The sequence below is a fragment of the Colobus angolensis genome, unplaced genomic scaffold (assembly GCF_000951035.1).
Source record: "Colobus angolensis palliatus isolate OR3802 unplaced genomic scaffold, Cang.pa_1.0 Scaffold102, whole genome shotgun sequence".
NCBI lineage: Eukaryota > Metazoa > Chordata > Mammalia > Primates > Cercopithecidae > Colobus > Colobus angolensis.
In genome coordinates, this window is record NW_012111142.1 from 1318342 (window position 1) to 1336681 (window position 18340).

The window sequence follows — 18340 nt, forward strand, 5'->3', positions numbered from 1 at the left end:
CTCAAGGATCTAGAACTAGAAATACCATTTGACCCAGCCATCCCATTACTGGGTATATACCCAAAGGATTATAAATCATGCTACTATAAAGACACAGGCACACATATGTTTATTGTGGCACTATTCGCAATAGCAAAGACTTGGAACCAACCCAAATGTCCAACTATTATAGACTGGATTAAGAAAAGGTGGCACATATATACCATGGAACACTATGCAACCATAAAAAAGGATGAATTCATGTCCTTTGCAGGGACATGGATGAAGCTGGAAACCATCATTTTGAGCAAGCTATCACAAGAACAGAAAACCAAACACCGCATGTTCTTACTCACAGGGAACTGAACAATGAGATCACTTGGACACAGGGTGGGGAACATCACACACAGGGGCCTGCCATGGAGTAGGGGGCAGGGGGAGGGATAGCATTAAGAGAAATACCTAATGTAAATGATGAGTTAATGGGTGCAGCAAACCAACATGGTACATGTATACCTATGTAACAAACCTGCATGCTGTGCACAACTACACTAGAACTTAAAAGTATATAAAAAAAGTTTTTGTCACACAAGTGTACCTCACTTATACAGTACTACCAGAAAGTTCATTCATTTAATATTCATTGAACACCAATCTTGTGCCAGACACTATTTTAGGAGCTAATAATAAACGAAGAACAAGACAGACAAGGTCTCTGACTTCATGGAAGAGACAAAAATGAACAAATATAAAAATCAAGATAAATGAGTAGTGATACATGCTATAATGAAAATAAAGCCTCCAATAAAATGTTGTGGGAAAGTAGTGACAGCAGACATCCTTGCCTTGTTCCTGACATTTGGGGCAAACATTCTGTTTTTTTAGCATTATATATGATTCTGGCTATAGTTTTTTCATAAATATGCTTTATCAGGTTGAGGAAGTTCTTTCTTATTCTTAATTTACTGAGAGGTTTTTTTTTTTTTTTTCAGTGTATGAAAATCTTTTACTTAACTCTCTCCCATCTTTGAGAGATTTTAATTTTAATTTTACATGAAAACTTTGGGTGAAATTCACATAACAAATAATTAACCTTTTTTATCTTCAACTTTTATTTTAAGTTCAGGGGTACATGTACAGGATGTGGAGGTTTGTTACATAGGTAAACGTGTGCCATAGTGATTTGCTGCACAGGTCATCCCATCACCTAGGTACTAAGCCCAGCATCCATTAGCTATTCTTCATGATGCTCTCCCTCCCCCAACACACCCCCCTCACCAACAGGCCTCAGTGTGTGTTGTTCCCTGTCATGTGTTCATGAGTTCTCATCATTCAGCTCCCACTTCTAAGTGAGAACACAAGGTGTTTGGTTTTCTGTTCCTGTGTTAGTTTGTTGAGGATAATGGCTTCCGACTCCATCCATGACCCTGCAAAGGACATGATCTCATTCCTTTTTATGGCTGCATAGTATTCCATGTGTATATATACCACATTTTCTGTATCCAATCTATCATTGAAGGGCATTTGGGTTGATTCCATGTCTTTGCTATTGTGAATAGTGCTGCAATGAACATAGGCATGCATGTGTCCTTATAACACAATGATTTATATTCCTTTGGGTATATACTCAGGATTTGAATTGCTGAGTCAAATAGTATTTCTGCCTCTAGGTCTTTGAGGAATCACCCACACTGTCTTCCACAATAGTTGAACTAATTTACAAACCTACCAACAGTGTAAAGGCATTCCTTTTTCTCTGCAACCTCACCAGCATCTGTTTTTTTGACTTTTTAATAATAGCCATTCTGACTGGCATGAGATGGTATTTCATTGTGGTTTTGGTTTACATTTCTCTAATGATCAGTCAAGTTTAGCTTTTTTTCATATGTTTGTTGGCTGCATGTATATCTTCTTTTGAGAAGCTTCTGTTCATGTCTTTTGCACATTTTTTAATGGTTTTTTTTTACTTGTAAATTTGTTTAAGTCCCTTGTAGATGCTGGATAGATGTCAGATGGATAGATGGCAAAAATTTTCTCCCTTTCTTTAGGTTGTCTGTTCACTCTGATGATAGTTTCTTTTGCTGTGCAGAAGCTCTTTAATTAGATCCCATTTGTCAATTTTTGCTTGTGTTGCAATTGCTTTTGGCATTTTCATCATGAAATCTTTGCCCGTGCCTATGTCCTGAATGGTATTGCCTAGATTTTCATCTAGCGTTTTTATAGTTTTGAGTTTTACATTTAAGTCTCTAATCCATCTTGAGTTAATTTTTGTGTAAGGTGGAAGGAAGGGATCCACTTTCAATTATCTGCATATGGCTAGCCAGTTTTCCCAGCACCATTTATTAAATAGGGAATCCTTTCCCCATTGCTTGTTTTTGTCAGATTTGTTGAAGATCAGACAGTTGTAGGTGTGTGGTCTTATTTCTGAGTTCTCTATTCTGTTTCATTGGTCTGTGTCTCTGTTCTTGTCCTAGTATCATGCTGTTTTGGTTACAGTAGCCTTACAATGTAGTTTGAAGTTGGGTAGCATGATGCCTCCAGCTTTGTTCTATTTGCTTAGGATTGTCTTGGCTATTTGGGCTCTTTTTTGATTCATACAAATCTTAAAATAGTTTCTTCTAATTCTGTGAAGAATGTCAATGGTAATTTAAAGGGAATAGCATTGAATCTATAATTTACTTTGGGCAGTATGGCCATTTTTGCAATATTGATTCTGTCTATCCATGAGCGTGGAATGTTTTTCCATTTGTTTGTGTCCTCTGATTTTTTTTGAGCAGTGGTTTGTGGCTCTCTGTGAAGAGGTCCTTCACTTCCCTTGTTAGCTATATTCCTCGGTATTTTATTTTTTTTGTAGCAATTGTGAATAGGAGTTCATTCATGATTTGGCTCTCTGCTTGCCTGTTGATTGGTGTATAGGAATGATAGCAATTTTTGCACACTGATTCATTGATTTTCTATCCTGAGACTTTACTGAAGTTGCTTATCAGTTTAAGAAGCTTTTGGGCTGAGATGATGGGGTTTTCTAGACATAGGATCACGTCATCAGCAAACAAAGATAATTTGGAGATAACTTCCTCTCTTCCTATTTGAATACCCTTTATTTCTTTCTCTTGCCTAATTGCCCTGGCCAGAACTTCCAATACTATGTTGAATAGGAGTGGTGAGAAAGGGCATCCTTGTCTCATGCCAGTTTTCAAGGGGAATGCTTCCAGTTTTTGCCTATTCAGTGGTTCTGTTTAGGTGATGAACCACATTTATTGATTTGTGTATGTTGAGCCAACCTTGCATCCTAAGCATGAAGCCAACTTGATCGTGGTGGATAAGTTTTTTGATGTGCTGCTAGATTCAGTTGGACAGTATTTTATTGAGGATTTTTGCATCAATGTTCATTAGGGATATTGGCCTGAAGTTTTATTGTTTCTTGTTGTATCTCTGCCAGGTTTTGGTATCAGGATGATGCTGGCCTCATAAAATGAGTTAAGGAGTAGTCTCTTCTTTACAAATTTTTTTGGAGTAGTTTCAGTAGAAATGGTACCAGCTCTTCTCTGTACCTCTGGTAGAATTCAGCTGTGAATCTGTCTGGTTCTGAGCTTTTTTTTCTTTTTTTTTTTGGTTCTACCAATGGTAGAACTCATTGGTCAATTCAGGGATTCGATTTCTTCCCAGTTCAGTCTTGGGAGGGTGTGTGTGTCCAGAAATTTATCAGTTTCTTCTAGATTTTCCGGTTTATGTGCATAGAGGTGTTTATAGTATTATCTGGTGGTTGTTTGTATTTCTGTGGGATCAGAGGTGATATCTCCCTTATCATTTCTGACTGTGTTTATTTGATTCTTCTCTTTTCTTCTTTGTCTAGCTAGTGGTCTATTTTATTATTTTTTTTTCAAAAACACAGCTCCTGAATTGGTCGATTTTTTTAAGGGTTTTTTTGTGTCTCTATCTCATTCAGTTCCACTGTGATCTTGGTTATTTCTTATCTTCTACTAGCTTTGGGGTTTGTTTGCTCTTGGTTCTCTAGTTCTTTTAGTTAGGATGTTAGGATGTTAGAATGTTAACTTGAGATCTTTCTAGCTTTTTCCTGTGGGCATTTAGTGCTATAAATTTCCTTCTCAACACCACTTTAGCTGCATCCCAGAGACTGTGGTATATCATCTCTTGGTTCTCATTTGCTTCAAAGAACTTCTTGATTTCTGCCTTAATTTCATTATTTACCCAGGAGTCATTCAGGAGCAGGTTGTTAAATTTCCATTTAGTTGTGTGGTTTTGAGTAAATTTCTTAATTTTGAGTTCTAATTTGATTGTGCTGTGGTCTGAGAGTCTGTTATAACTTCAGTACTTTTGCATTTGCTGAGCAGTGTTTTACTTCTGATTATGTGATGGATTTTAGAGCAAGTGCTGTGTGGCCATGAGAAGAATGTATATTTTGTTGTTTTGGGGTGGAGAGTTGCGTAGATATCTATCAGGTCCACCTGACCCACAGCTGGATTCAGGTTCTGAGTATCTTTGTTATTTCTCTGTCTTGATGATCTAATATTGTCAGTGGGGTGTTAAAGGCCCCCATTATTACTGTGTGGGAGTCTAAGCCTTTTTCTAGGCCTCTAAGAACTTGCTTTATGAATCTGGGTACTCCTGTATTGGGTGCATATATATTTAGGCTAGTTAGCTCTTGTTGTCGAATTGAACCCTTTACCATTGTGTAATGCCCTTCTTTGTGCTTTTTGATCTTTGTTAGTTTAAAGTCTGTTTTCAGAAACTAGGATTGCAACCCCTGCTTTTTTCTGTTTTCCATTTGCTTGGTAAATTTTCCTCCATCCCTTTATTTTGAACCTATGTGGATCTTTGCGTTAAGATGGGTCTCTTGTAGACAGCATACTGATGGGTCTTGGTTCTTTATTCAGCTTGCCACTCTATGTCTTCTATTTGGGGCATTAAGCACATTTGCATTTAAGATTACTATTATTATGTGTGATTTTGATCCTGCCATCATGATGCTAGCTGGTTATTTTGCAGACTTGTTTATGTGATTGCTTCATAGTGTCACTGGTCTGTATGCTTCAGTATGTTTTTGTAGTAGCTGGTAATGATTTTTCCTTTCCATATTTAGTACTTCCTTCAGGAGCTCTTGCAAGGCAGGCCTGGTGGTGATGAATTCCCTCAGCATTTGCTTGTCTGAAAAGGATCTTGTTTCTCCTTCTGTTATGAAGGTAAGTTTAGGCAGATATGAAATTCTGGGTTGGAAATTCTTTTCTTTAAGAATGTTGAATATTGGTCCCCAGTCTTTTCCAGCTTGTAGGGTTTCTGCTGAGAGGTCCACTGTTAGTCTGCTGGGCTTCCCTGTGGGTGCCTTGGACTTTCTCTCTGTCTTCCCTTAACATTTTTTCCTTCATTTCAACCTTGGCGAATCTGATGATTATGTGTCTTGGGGTTGATCTTCTTGTGGAATATCTTACTGGGTTCTCCAGATTTCCTGAATTTGAATATTTGCCTGTCTTGCTAGGTTGGGGAAGTTCTCCTGGATGATATCCTGAAGTATGTTTTCCAACTTGGTTCCATTCTCCCCATCTCTTTCAGTAACCCCAATCAGTGGTAAGTTTGGTCTCCTTACATAATCCCATATATCTAGGAGGTTTTGATCATTCCTTTTCATTCTTTTTTCTCTATTGTCTGCCTATCTTATTTCAGAAAGATAGTCTTCAAGCTCTGAAATTCTATCCTCCACTTGATCTATTCTGCTATGGATACTTGTGATTGCATTGTGAAGTTCTCATGTTGTGTTTTTCAGCTCCATCAGGTTGGTTATGTTCCTCTCTAAACTGGGTATTCTGATTATAAGCTCCTGTATTGTTTTATCATGATTCTCAGCTTCTTTGCATTGATTTACAACCTGTTCCTTTAACTCAGTGAAGTTTGTTATTATCCACCTTCTGAAGCTTACTTCTGTCAATTTAACCATCTCAGCCTCAGCCTAGTTCTGTACCCTTGCTGGAGAGGTGTTGCAGTCATGTGGAGGAGAAAAGGCACTCTGGCTTTTTGAGTTTCAGCATTTTTGCATTGACTTTTTCTCATCTTTATGGGCTTATCTATTTTCAATCTTTGAGGTTACTGACCTTTGAATGAGGTTTTTGTGGGGTCTTGTTGTTTTCTGTTTGTTTGTTTTCCTTTTAACAGGTAGGCCACTGACTGTTAGCAAACGTAGCACTGCTATGGTTTGCTGGAGGTCCACTCCAGACCCTAGTTGCCTCCACTTTTCCTGTATTTGGAAGTATCACTAGTGCAGTCTGCAAAATAGCAAAAATGGCAGCCTGCTCCTTTCTCTGGAAGCTCCATCCTGGAGGGGTACTGACCTACTGCAGGCCCAAGCACTCCTGTAGGAGGTGTCTGGAGACCCCTGTTGGAAGGTCTTACCCAGTCAGGACGAACAGGATCAGAGACCCACTTCCAGAAGCCATCTGGCTGCTTTTTGGTAGAGAAGGTGTGCTGTGCTGGGGGGCACCCTTCCTCATCCGGACCACCTGGCCTCTCCAGAGCCAGCAGGCTGGAACAGCTGAGTCAACTGAGCCACAGAGATGGTGGCCACTCCTCCCCCCAGGAGCTCCATCCCAGGGTGAGATGAGTTCTGTCCAGATAAGCCTGGCTAGAGTGACTGAAAGCCCCCTACAGGAGGTAGTGGAAAGGAATGGACTGGAATCCTGCTTAAAGAAGAGGTCTGGACACAGTCTGGTAAAGCAGGTGTGTTGTGTTGGTGGGGAGACCCCTTCTTGTCTGGAATGCCTGGACTCTCCAGAGCTGGCAGACTGGCATGCGGAGTCAACAGAACTGCAGAAACAGTGACTGTCTTTTCCCCAGGAACTCCCTCCTGTCTTAAGCAGACTCAGCCTATTGCTGCTGGTTGGCTGGAGCTCCAAGCTAGTGGGTCCCAACTTGTGAGGTGCTGTGAAAGTGGGACCCCCAGGACAGTGCTGCTTGGCTCCCTGGATTCAACCCCCTTCCTAGGGGAATGTATGGATGGATCTGGTGCCTCACTGGGAGATTCTAGGACCAGATTATGTAAGACACCTGGGTCTCTGTGTGTGTGCACGGCTGTTCTGCTGAGATTACATACAGCTCTGTATATTGGACCCAAGGCCCTGGTAGCAGGGGCTCATGAGGGGATCTCCTGATCTGCGAGTTGCAAGGATCCATGGGAGAAGCATGGTTTCCTGGGTGGGGTCACACAGTCACTCACTGCCTCCCTTGTCTTTGGGTGGGGATTTTGTTGGCTTCATGCTGCTCCCGGGTAGGCTCTTGCCTCACCCTGCTTTTCTTTGCTCTCCACAGGTTGCACTGATTGCCTAGTCAGTCCCAATGTGAGAACCTCGATACTTCACTTGAAGGTGTCAAATTCACTCCCTGCTCTGAGTTTATTTCATTTTTAGATTGGGAATGGATACTGAATTTCTTTTCATCTATTGAGAGGATCATATGGTTCTTCTTTCTTATACTAATTTACATTGTTTGCATTTTCAAGTGTTAAACCAAGGTTGCATTTCTAGTATAAACTCCATATAGTCATGATGAATTATCATAGTTATTTATAATTATTTATCATAATTAATCATGATCAAGTATAGTTTATATCAGGAATGTAATCTTGATTTAACATTCAAAAAACTAACAAATTTTAAAACTATATTATACATGTTATACATATATTTAGATTAAATATACTAAAATTATTGCATATATGTCTGTGAGGTATATTGATCTGTAGTTTTCATGTAATGTCTTTGGTTTTGTTATTGAGGTAATGCTGACTCTGTAACATGTGCTGGGAAGTGTTTCCTTCTATTTTCTGAGTTTGCGTATATTAATGTTTTCCTTAAATGTCTGGGAAAATTCTCCAGTGAAGCCATCTGGGTTTAAAGTTGTCTTTGTGTGAAGGCTTTTAACTATAAATTCCTTTATTAGATATAGGATTACTCAGGTTATCCGTTTCTTTTTAAGTGAGCCTTGGTAGCTGTTGCCTTTCAAGAAATGTGTTCATTTCAACTATGTGGTTGGATTTATTAGTCAAAAAAAGTTTTTATTTTACCTTCATTTTAGAGAGATCTTTTCACTGGTTATAAAATTCTATGTTTAATAATTTCTTTCAAGCACTTTGAAGTTGTCATTTATTATATTTTAACTTGCAAGGCTTCTGACATGAAGTTTTTGCTTATTCTTATCTTTGCTCCTTTATGTGTAACATGTGGGGTTTCTTTTTATCCTTTGCTACTTTTAAGATTTTTCTCTTCATTTCTCAGTTTCAACAATTCGATTATGATGTGCTTTGGTATGGCTTCTTTATATTTCTGTTTCTTGGGATTCATTGAACTTCTTGGTCTGTGAATTTGCAGGCTTCATCATATTTGGAAAATTTTGAATCATAATTATTTCTTCAAATAATTATCTTCAAATATCTCTCCCCTCTGGAACCCCATTTATATGTATCTTATACCACTTGATATTGTCCCACAGCTCACTGAGGCTCTTTTGTTTCTTTTCAGTCTTTTTTCCTATCTTTTTAAAAAGAGATTATATTGCTACTCTTTCAAGTTTGTGGGTCATTTCTTCTGCAGTGTCTAACTTGCTGTTCTTCCCCTTAAGTAGATATATTTTTAAATATATGATTAATTTTTATCTCTAGATATTCCACTGGTCTTTTGTATATCTTCCATTTCTTTCATCATATACATGTTTGTCTTTAGATACCTGAGTATATTTTATAAGAAGCATAGTAGCTGCTTTAAAGTCTATATTTGTTAATTCTATCCTCTTTATCACTTATGGATCTATTTGTATTGATTTAATTTCTTTTGGTTATGGGTCATATTTTTCTGTTTATTTGTACGACTGGTGATTTTTTTTGTTTGTTTTTGAGACAGAGTCTCACTCTGTCACCCAGGCTGGAGTGCAGTGGCATGATCTTGGCTCACTGAAACCTCTGCCTCCCAGGTCCGAGCGATTCTCCTGCCTCAGCCTCCTGAGTAACTGGGATTACAGGTGCCCACCACCTTGCCTGGCTAATTTTTTGTATTTTTAGTAGAGATGGAGTTTCACCATGTTGGCCAAGCTGGTCTTGAACTCCTGACCATCTGTCTGCCTCAGCCTCCCAAAGTGCTAGGATTATAGGCGTGAGCCACCGCACCCGCCGACTGGTGATTTTTTAATGGGATGCTGGACGTTGTAAATTTTAGGTTGTTAGGTGCTAAATTTTGTTATGTTTCTTTAAATCTGATTGTTCTTCATTCTAGCACACAGTTCAGCTTTTTGTGAAAATCAGTTTGATGCTTAATATGGCCCTACTATAAAGCATAGCTCTTCTAAATTCTAGTCAATGTCTGTTAAATTATAATGTCTCTCCACTCTAGCTGGCAGGATTTCCAGCTCTTTGTGAGGCTTGTGTAAGTTTAAAAAAGCCGTTAGGATTTTATTTTCCTCAGGGCAAATATGACTTTAGAAAACAACAGAACTTGATTTATACCTTTTCTTCTCTATTGACAAATTTTTGTCTTCAAAAAAAATATAAGCAGTATTTCCTTCTTCAACCATTTGCCTTTATATAATTAAAACCACAAATTATAAAAACAAAAATTTTTAATGTTACTAAAAAATGCAAATCAAATGACTGTGAAGTAAAATGTCATAATATTAAGTAAAAAAGAAAAGTAAAATGAAAAACCCGAATGCTTGTTCATTTTTAAATTTCTCACATGGATTGGTGCACCATAAATTGCAACATGTTCTTGAAAAGGAGCTTTACATGTGTAAGAAGAAGAATAAAACTTACTGTATCCTTCCATTAGTAATATGACTTTTGGCAACATTTTCTAAGGGAAGTTTTTTGCTTCCTTCTCATTCCTGCCTTTTTCTGATAAAATACAATCTCTTATGACTCTTGGGGAATATAGCCCTTCCCGCCTTAACCCTGCTCAGACAGAGAGCCTGAGCAGGACCTAAGCCAACCCATGTATCGGATTTCTCTGGTCACAGGGAGGGGGATTGAGGGCAGAGAAAGAGGGACAGGAGAGGGAGGAAGGCCATAGAGGGAGAAAGAACCCCTTAAAATGTGGGAGCACAACACCAAGGAAAGAGTTCTCTTAAGAAAAAATCATATGTATTTGTGACTCATATTAAAACTGTCTTAGTTCATTTAGTGTTGCTACAAATACCTGAGAGTGGGTAATTTATAAGGAAAACAGGTTTATTTAGCTCACAATTCTGCTGACTGGAAGACTAGGCGTCTGGTAAAAGCTGTTTCCACTCACGGCAGAGACGAAAGGGAGCCCGTGTGTGCAGAAGTCACATGGCGAGAGAGGAGGCAAGAGAGGGAGGGGAAATGCCAAGCTTTTTTTTTTTTTTTTGTGAGACAGGTCTTGCTCTGCACCCAGGCTGGAGTGCAGTGGCACAACCATGGCTCACCGCAGCCTCGACCTACTGGGCTCAAATGTTCCTCTCACCTCAGCCTCCCACTTAGGTAGGACCACGGGCATGTGCCACTATGCTTGGCTAATTTTTAAATTTTTTGTAGAGATGGGGTCTCACTGTATTGCTCAGGCCGGTCTCAAATACTGGCTTCAAGCATTCTTCCTGCCTTGGCCTCCCAAAGTGCTGGGATTACAGGCTTGAGCCTCCATTCCCAGCTGCCAAGCTCTTTTGAACAACTGGCACTCCCGGGAACTAATGGAGAACTTACTTATCCGCCGTACTCCTCCGCCCTCCTTCCCTGCCCAGGGGAAGGCATTAGTCTCTTCATAAGGGATCTGCCCCCGTGACCCAAACACCTCCTATTTTCCAACACTGGGGATCAAATATCAACATGAGATTTGGGGAACATCTAAACTAGCACCATATAGGTTTGTGACTCATACTAAAATTCCTCTTTTTAAGGAGCGAGGAAGGGAGAAGCCCTAAGCCACGGTGTTTATAGTAGGGGTGGTTCCACTGGATTTTGTGCTACAACCAGAAATCGGTGGTAACATTTTGAGGCTACACTGGAGAGAGAAATTGATGGAATGAATTATATCCATAAGAAGGAACCAATAAAGAATATTGAATTCATAAAAATCAGCTGAAAGAACGGAGTGTGTTTATTCCAAAAAAGAGACGTAAGAGAAGGTAGGAGAAAGACATGATAACTATCTTCTGAGGCTTCCAGGGCAATTTCACAAAGCAGAAATGGCCTTATTTGTGTTGTTTCCAAGGACAAGTGGCAATATTTTCTTTTCTGCCTTAATAGCCTCCTTTGAATCCTGCCTTCCACCAATCCCCAAAGCCATCTCCAGGTCCTCAGTGTCTGACATGGTGCCTGGTATACTAATGCCAGCTTGATTTAAGGAAAAAAGCGTGGCTTGTGGTATCTGGCAGGCCTGCATTTGAATTTCAGCTTTGTTACTAAATATATAACCTTAGGGAATTTTTTAAACCTTTTCTGCACACCTTCTTTATGAAATGGAGATAATTTCTCATTTCTGGAATGGTTGACTATCAAAAGGTGTTAGATATAAGCTAGAACTGAAGAGGATTAGAGCTATTTAATGCTTCTTGAATTACCAAGCTTCCTATCTTTAAAAACATCCAAGCAGAGACTAAATAGTTGCTTGGCAAAAGTCATTTTTTCCTAAAGGATTTTCCCCCCTTTGTTTATAATTTTTCCCACGTCTGTATTTAAAAATACAGGCAATGTCCATTCTAATGCTAATTCACTTGATAACCACAAGATGGCAGTCAAGGTTTAATTTTGGGGAATAAAACAAGCTAACACTACTTAAAAATGCATTAAATATATAATTATGGAAACTTATAAAAACCATGTTTAAATTCAATAACCCAGAAAGGACAGCACAAACATATATTAAAAGAATCTACTCAGCATGGATATTTTCCATATAAAGGGGATCAAAGATAGGTATACCAAAAGAAAGATTACTTATCTTTTGTGAGTTAAAACATGCTCACAAAATCAGACACCAAAGAAATGCAGAAAAAAAACATGGAATAGCCCCTTAATTTAAAAGACAGGACAACTAAGTCCAGAGTATGATTTACAAATATAAGAAAGTTTTTTATTGGTATTTGATATTGCACAGATGTTCTTTTTTTACATATAAGAAAAAAAGAACTAACATTGTTTCATAATAGAATTTAATATTGAAAAAAAACACGACTTTTTCACAAAAGGTAGACTTGATTGTACCTGCAATTGGGTAGGCAATATTTTTACACTTACCTGAACAATTTAAACTTTTAATAAGTACATATTAGGAGGCAAGTAAGAAACAGTTTAAATTTGCAAATAAAATTTATGTTTATCAATAACCTGAGGAAAACTCGCTAATCTCTGTGCTTCCATTTCTCTCCTGGTAAACGGGGGATAATATCTGTCTCTACCTTTACAGAATGTCTGGAGCATCAGGGGTTGGGGGATGGTCTTAGGGGTGGCCATCCGTTGTAAAGGAGGTTAGGAATCAGGTCTTGGGCTGTCAGCAAGGCAAGCAAAGTGGTCTGACTTGGAGTACAGGTTGATTTGTTGTGGCTTTGAAGGAGGCTGATGGGTATTATTGTGGGTTACACTTACACACGCGACTGTCACCTCCACAGGATGGCCAGCATGAATTACGAAATGAAGGGAGAATACCGGGCAAACAGGAAGTACTCAGCCATGTTAGTACCGGTTCTCTTCATACCTCCTCGGTATAAACAAGAATCAATATTCTTTTCTAAAGCGACACCGAATGTAAACCATCACCAGAACTGATAAGTTTTATTTAGACAACTTGCTAGCTGCCAAAGCTTAGAATACTGATAAAGATTTTTCTGTTGTCACAGAAGCAATCATTAGCTGGAGTGTGGCACAAACATAGTTTTATATGTGCGTAACCAAGAACACTCAAAAGAACAGCTTTCATTGCTTTCTGATTTTATATCTTTTACTATTTCTCTGGAGAACTTAAATACAAACTACTGATTAGATTACAGATTCATATCCTTTAGCGGAAATAAAGCATTTTCATAAATACAAAAGACACTCAAGGCAATAGGAAAGAAAAAAGGCCTTAGAAAGGAACAACAAACCAAATAATTGATTAATGAATATTTATGAGCTGCTTATAATGACAATGTTTCTGTTAATAGTAACAAAGACTTGCCAAATTAGAGATTTTGCATAAAACATTCATGACAGCCATTTACATTTCCAGTTTTCAATCACTGTTTCCAACTACACCTTAGAACTCCCAAAATAGAACCCTAAATCTTTACATCACGATGAACCTTAAAAGTCTGCAACTAAATTTTATTTTTCTAAAATTAACTGCCTTCACATTTAATCCTAATACTAATTGAAAAGACAGGGTGTGGACGCATCTTTCGACTAACATTAATTGAGTGCCTACTATTTGCCAGGCACCATGCTAGGTACAGAGAATGCAAAGGGACACTCACATCCTTGCCCTGGTCCCTCTTCATGAACAGATGAATTTCCACATCACACATGCTGAAAGACGTTGGAACAGAGAATATGGAGAGAGAGGATGAGGTAACTGTGAATGCCTGAGCTTGTCAGTGACTGTCTCCACAGAAAGACATTTGGTTCAGCTCTTCACACCACCTTTGTGAAGTATTTCACCAGGCAGAAGAAATGATGGAGGTGGAGTAGAGAAGGAAAAAGAACCAGAGGCATATAGGAACTACAATAAATGTGGTTATGATAGGTGGTGTTTTCTAACCTGAGAAAAGACAAATTTTACATGTTTCCAACAGATTGTTTTTATTCTCTGAAAAGTTGGGTGGCATGAACTTTCATCCCCTCCTCTCCCCAGGAACTAAAATGTATCGAATGCCTATGTGTGATGCTATATTAATTTTTATTTTATATATATAACTTATATATCATATATTATATATACATTATAGATAATTTTTTATTTATATCTCTTGAATGAAATCATATATTTATATCTCTTGAATGAAATCTATATATAAAATAATAAGTGTCAAATGCAAAACAACTTTGCAAGGTAGGTAAGGTTATCTCCATTTAACAGATAAGAAAACAGATTAGGAAAGAATTTCTCCAAGATCTGTCTGACTCTGAAGCTCATGCTCTTCCCCTATCCTGCTTCCAAAGAAAGATTTTTCATCTGAAAATTGAATGAGGGCCACAGTAAAGTTTTAAAAGCATGAATAATAACGAACTTTATGAGTGCTTACTGTGCACCAGATACTGTTTGATGCATTTTACATATATTTCTTTAATCCTCATACCTTCCCTGGGAGGTAGGTACACTTATTACTGCCACTTACAGATAAATCTGAGGCACAAAAAAATCAGTAACCTTGCTCAAGGTCACAGAGCTGGTAACTGGCAGAGCCAAAATTCAAATCCAGACAGTCTGGCTCCAGTGCCCCTGCGCTTAAGAGCTCCACATTCCACCTTTTAACTAACCAAATCCTAGCTCTAGACCAGCAGCAAAGACCTCGCTGATCCGAGGCAGAAGGTACAAAGTGGTAAAGAGGTCTTAGGTTCCCAAGTAATTGTGAGAAAAGAGAATTCAGTGCAGCTTAAGAATAGGGTATTGATTGATGAGGGTAGGGAAGGAAGTAGCAGGAGAGACAGGTTTCTCTTTTTCTTCAATGCTATGCAAATAAAGGGTTCTCAATTTACATTTCCTGTTTTTGTGAAATAGGAAATTGCAGCGTCAGGAAAGCATTTTCAAAGATTAAAAACTGAGATATGCATAATATGGCATGCAGAATATTACTTATGTGCATAGATCCCCAAACATTTTCTACTTGATTCTCTATAAATTGTCCTCTTTATCATACCCCACGTATTTTCACGAACACGACTTTTGATAATTTGAAAAGAAGTTTAATTTTGCCATTCTTTAGATTTTTTTAGATTTTACTATACCTCTAACATTTGCATAGTCAATATTTATGCCACAATAAAATGCAGATAAATGTAATATATTTTTAAAACTATTTAAATAGTGGGGTTTTTGACTAATCAACACCAGCGTTTTGAAGCAGCAAATACCATTTGATCTAAATATATTCTCATCAACCACCAGATGGCATAAGGTGTGAGGGTTTTATTTTGACAGGGTCACTATGCACATGATAATTTGACCTGTAACTTTGAAATAATGTATTTGGAAAAATGTTCCAGCACTCAAACAGCTCACAATTATTTTAGCCATATGTAGAAGTGGATGGATAAATTAAAAATGACATGATTCTACTTTTTCTAAATTTTGGGGTTCTGTGGGATGTTGGCATTACATAATGAATCGATGATCAAACAAATAAAACAGTTCTGTTAAAGGAAATAAAAAAGAAAGTCACGTCAAAGCAAAATTAACCTTATATTCTAAGCAGGTTTCTTCAACTCTAAAAGAAACTTAAAATATGCCTTCAAGAAAAAAAACATGCTTATACTCCTTCAAATTTTGCTTGATAAAAACTTCCTACTCCCTGTAATTTACCCTGCAAGCATAAAAGTATATCCAATGCAAAAGCTCTTCTCTACTTTAGCTTGAAAATTGCTACAGAATCAACAGAAGAAAAAATACAACCGAAAAACTCAGTCTGAACTATATGATGCTAAAGAATAGGGAAGTATATTTTAATATACTCAATGAAAGTAATATATCAATTCCTCAATTGTTTCACAAATTCAAAATACAGCACATTATCTTTATTCATCATGTATTTCCATCTAGAAAAGAGGGCACATGGTTAACAGTAAATTGAAGAGTTAAAAATTGATATAAATAAGACAAATGCAAAGAATAGGATCTTTAATTCCCCTATCTTTCTGGTAGCACACTCACTGAGTACCTTGGAATAAGCACACCAGCACAAATGACTAGCACAACACAGCCAATACCACAGAACTGAAATGGCATCTTTACTCTAACATGATGAAGCAGAAAAACTGCCTTCAGGGGTCAAGAGACCAAAGATGAGATTAAGGTTCCTTCTTTAATGTGGTCTAAGAGTCAATGATTTCTAAAGATATACTAATTTTTGTTTGTATTTTACTATATCCTTCCTCATTAGATTTAATATATTTGGTTCTTGAATGAGAAATCTGTGGGAGAAGAAACAATGTTTGGAGCTACAAAAAGGATAAAAAAAAAAAAAGGATGAAAAGCTAATTGATGATATATAGTTTACTGTTTTTTTTCTTTTTTAAAGAAAGTCATTTCTAGGTCACATGTTGATAAGGATGATGGAAATGAGAGTAAGAGAAATAATGGGGAGGATATTATGAGATTTCTCCACTGTGGATCATGTTCTATCTCCATCTTTGGTAGCAAATATGTAGCAGAGATATTGCCTACCTGGGTTCATGTGAAAGCAAGGAATGATCGTTTCTTTTGTTCTTGTTCTTATACAGATAAAAGGGTGTAAGTTGTTATTTCCAAGGGTTTCTTCTGTTATTTCCAAGTTGGATAGTAGAAAGTGCAATAATAGACAATTCAAGTTAATGTACACATTCAAGGCACTTAATGTTTCTTACTTTAAATTCCATTCTTTATGATGCTGTAGATCCATTTTCTTCCATTTGTAATACTGTCCAATGAAATTTGGATCTTTGAGCACTGAAATTAGAATATTAAAAAAGAAGCTATGCATACATTCTTTAATAATAGTTAAAAGTTAAAAATCATTCACTTCTCACTAAGTTGACATGTGGCAATAACATACACTATATAATTCAAGTCCTATTACAATGCTTAGAAACTTTCCAAATTACTTGCTTTTATTGGAACATCATAATATTAGATATTGTTTGAAATAGTAGATTGTGACTTGGAAGTTATTTTCATTATAATGAAAAACATTATATATCCTTTATCGTGTTAAATAAAATTTATAGGAGACCATTGTTTTGGACTGAGCGCCTACCCTAGGCATTAACAGACCAAACCAAAATGGAGTCAGTCATGCTAAGTGGCATGCAATAAAACTGAAACTTTAAAGAAGCAGGACAATCTTAAATAGATCAGTTTTTTCAAAAGAAGAGATTCACAGCCACCAGGCAGAAGGGGCCCAGTCAACCTGAAGTGGCATGGTAAGGAAGTCCCCTGTGCTTTAACCCTTACAAGGAAAGTAACTGAAGTGCCTTATGTTAACCAATCCATTTTTTGTATTATTCTGTTTTCTTATTCCTGCTCTAGCTACCTTATAAAAACTAACTGTTCTGCCATGCTCAGTAGACCACTTATCTATTTTTAAGATGACACACTGCTTGATTCATGAATCACTAATGCAAGCCAATTAGATCTTTAAATTTGTTAAAACATAGCCTGGCCAACATGGAGAAACTCCATCTCCACTAAAATTACAAAAATTAGCTAGGCACGGTGGCACATGCCTGTAATCCCAGCTACTCAGGTGGCTGAGGCACAAGGGTTATCTGAACCCAGGAGTCAGAGATTGCAGTGAGCTGAGATTGCGCCACTGCACTCCAGCCTGGGTGACAGAGTAAGACCCTGTCTCAAAAATAAATAAAAATTTAAAAAGAGAAATTGTGTTTTTAGCAACAATAATGAAGAAAGTATTAAAATAACTCATATAAAACCCAGACATCATAGTTTAACAAAATTCTAATTCAGCACTTTTCAAGTAGAAAATTGAAATTTTGAAGTTGGAAATGACATTAAAGACCTTGCTTGATCCTTCACAAAGCAAGAATCTCCAACAGATGATCATCCACGCTCTGAATGAAATACTTGCCAACTACAGAAAATGCACCACTTTGTAGCTGGGAGACTGCCCATTCCATTGGCAGATAAGGGTTACATTGTCCTTCCTTAATCTGATTGCTGTGAGTTTCCACTGGCCTTAGTTCTAACCTTTGGAGCAATATTAAGTTCACCCCTCTCCCATGAGAGAGAGCCCCTAACAGTTCACGGGGAAGCCTCAGTTCTTTCAACTTTTTCTTAGGATATGATTTTCTAGATACTTAACATCCTTAATGTCCTGGTGATAAACTGTTTTGATGTTCTTATACAAGTTTGTGTTCAGAACTGCATCAGGACCTTGAAATGGTTTGAAGCAAAGATGCAAATGGGCTTACTACCTCCCTTGTTCTGTGCACTATCAATTCAGCTCAGACCTGCATTAGTATTTTCTGGAACTCACATTACATCACCACTGGCTCTTAATTTTGTGGTTAATTACAAGCCTACACCTTCAATCAAATTCACGTAAGATTTATTAAAAACCTACTATGTTTAACAACAGGTGCTGGAGAGGATGTGGAGAAATAGGAACACTTTTACACTGTTGGTGGGACTGTAAACTAGTTCAACCACTGTGGAAGACAGTGTGG

General features: G+C 37.6%; 1 protein-coding gene across 1 annotated transcript in view; it reads right to left on the reverse strand.

Moving 5' to 3' along the window:
* The window catches only part of UBE2U (ubiquitin-conjugating enzyme E2U (putative)), a 62745-nt gene that overhangs the window by 8286 nt on the left and 36119 nt on the right, over positions 1-18340 (reverse strand). The window contains 1 exon segment of the mRNA XM_011940847.1: positions 16523-16604. Coding sequence (XP_011796237.1) covers positions 16523-16604 — 82 coding nt within the window.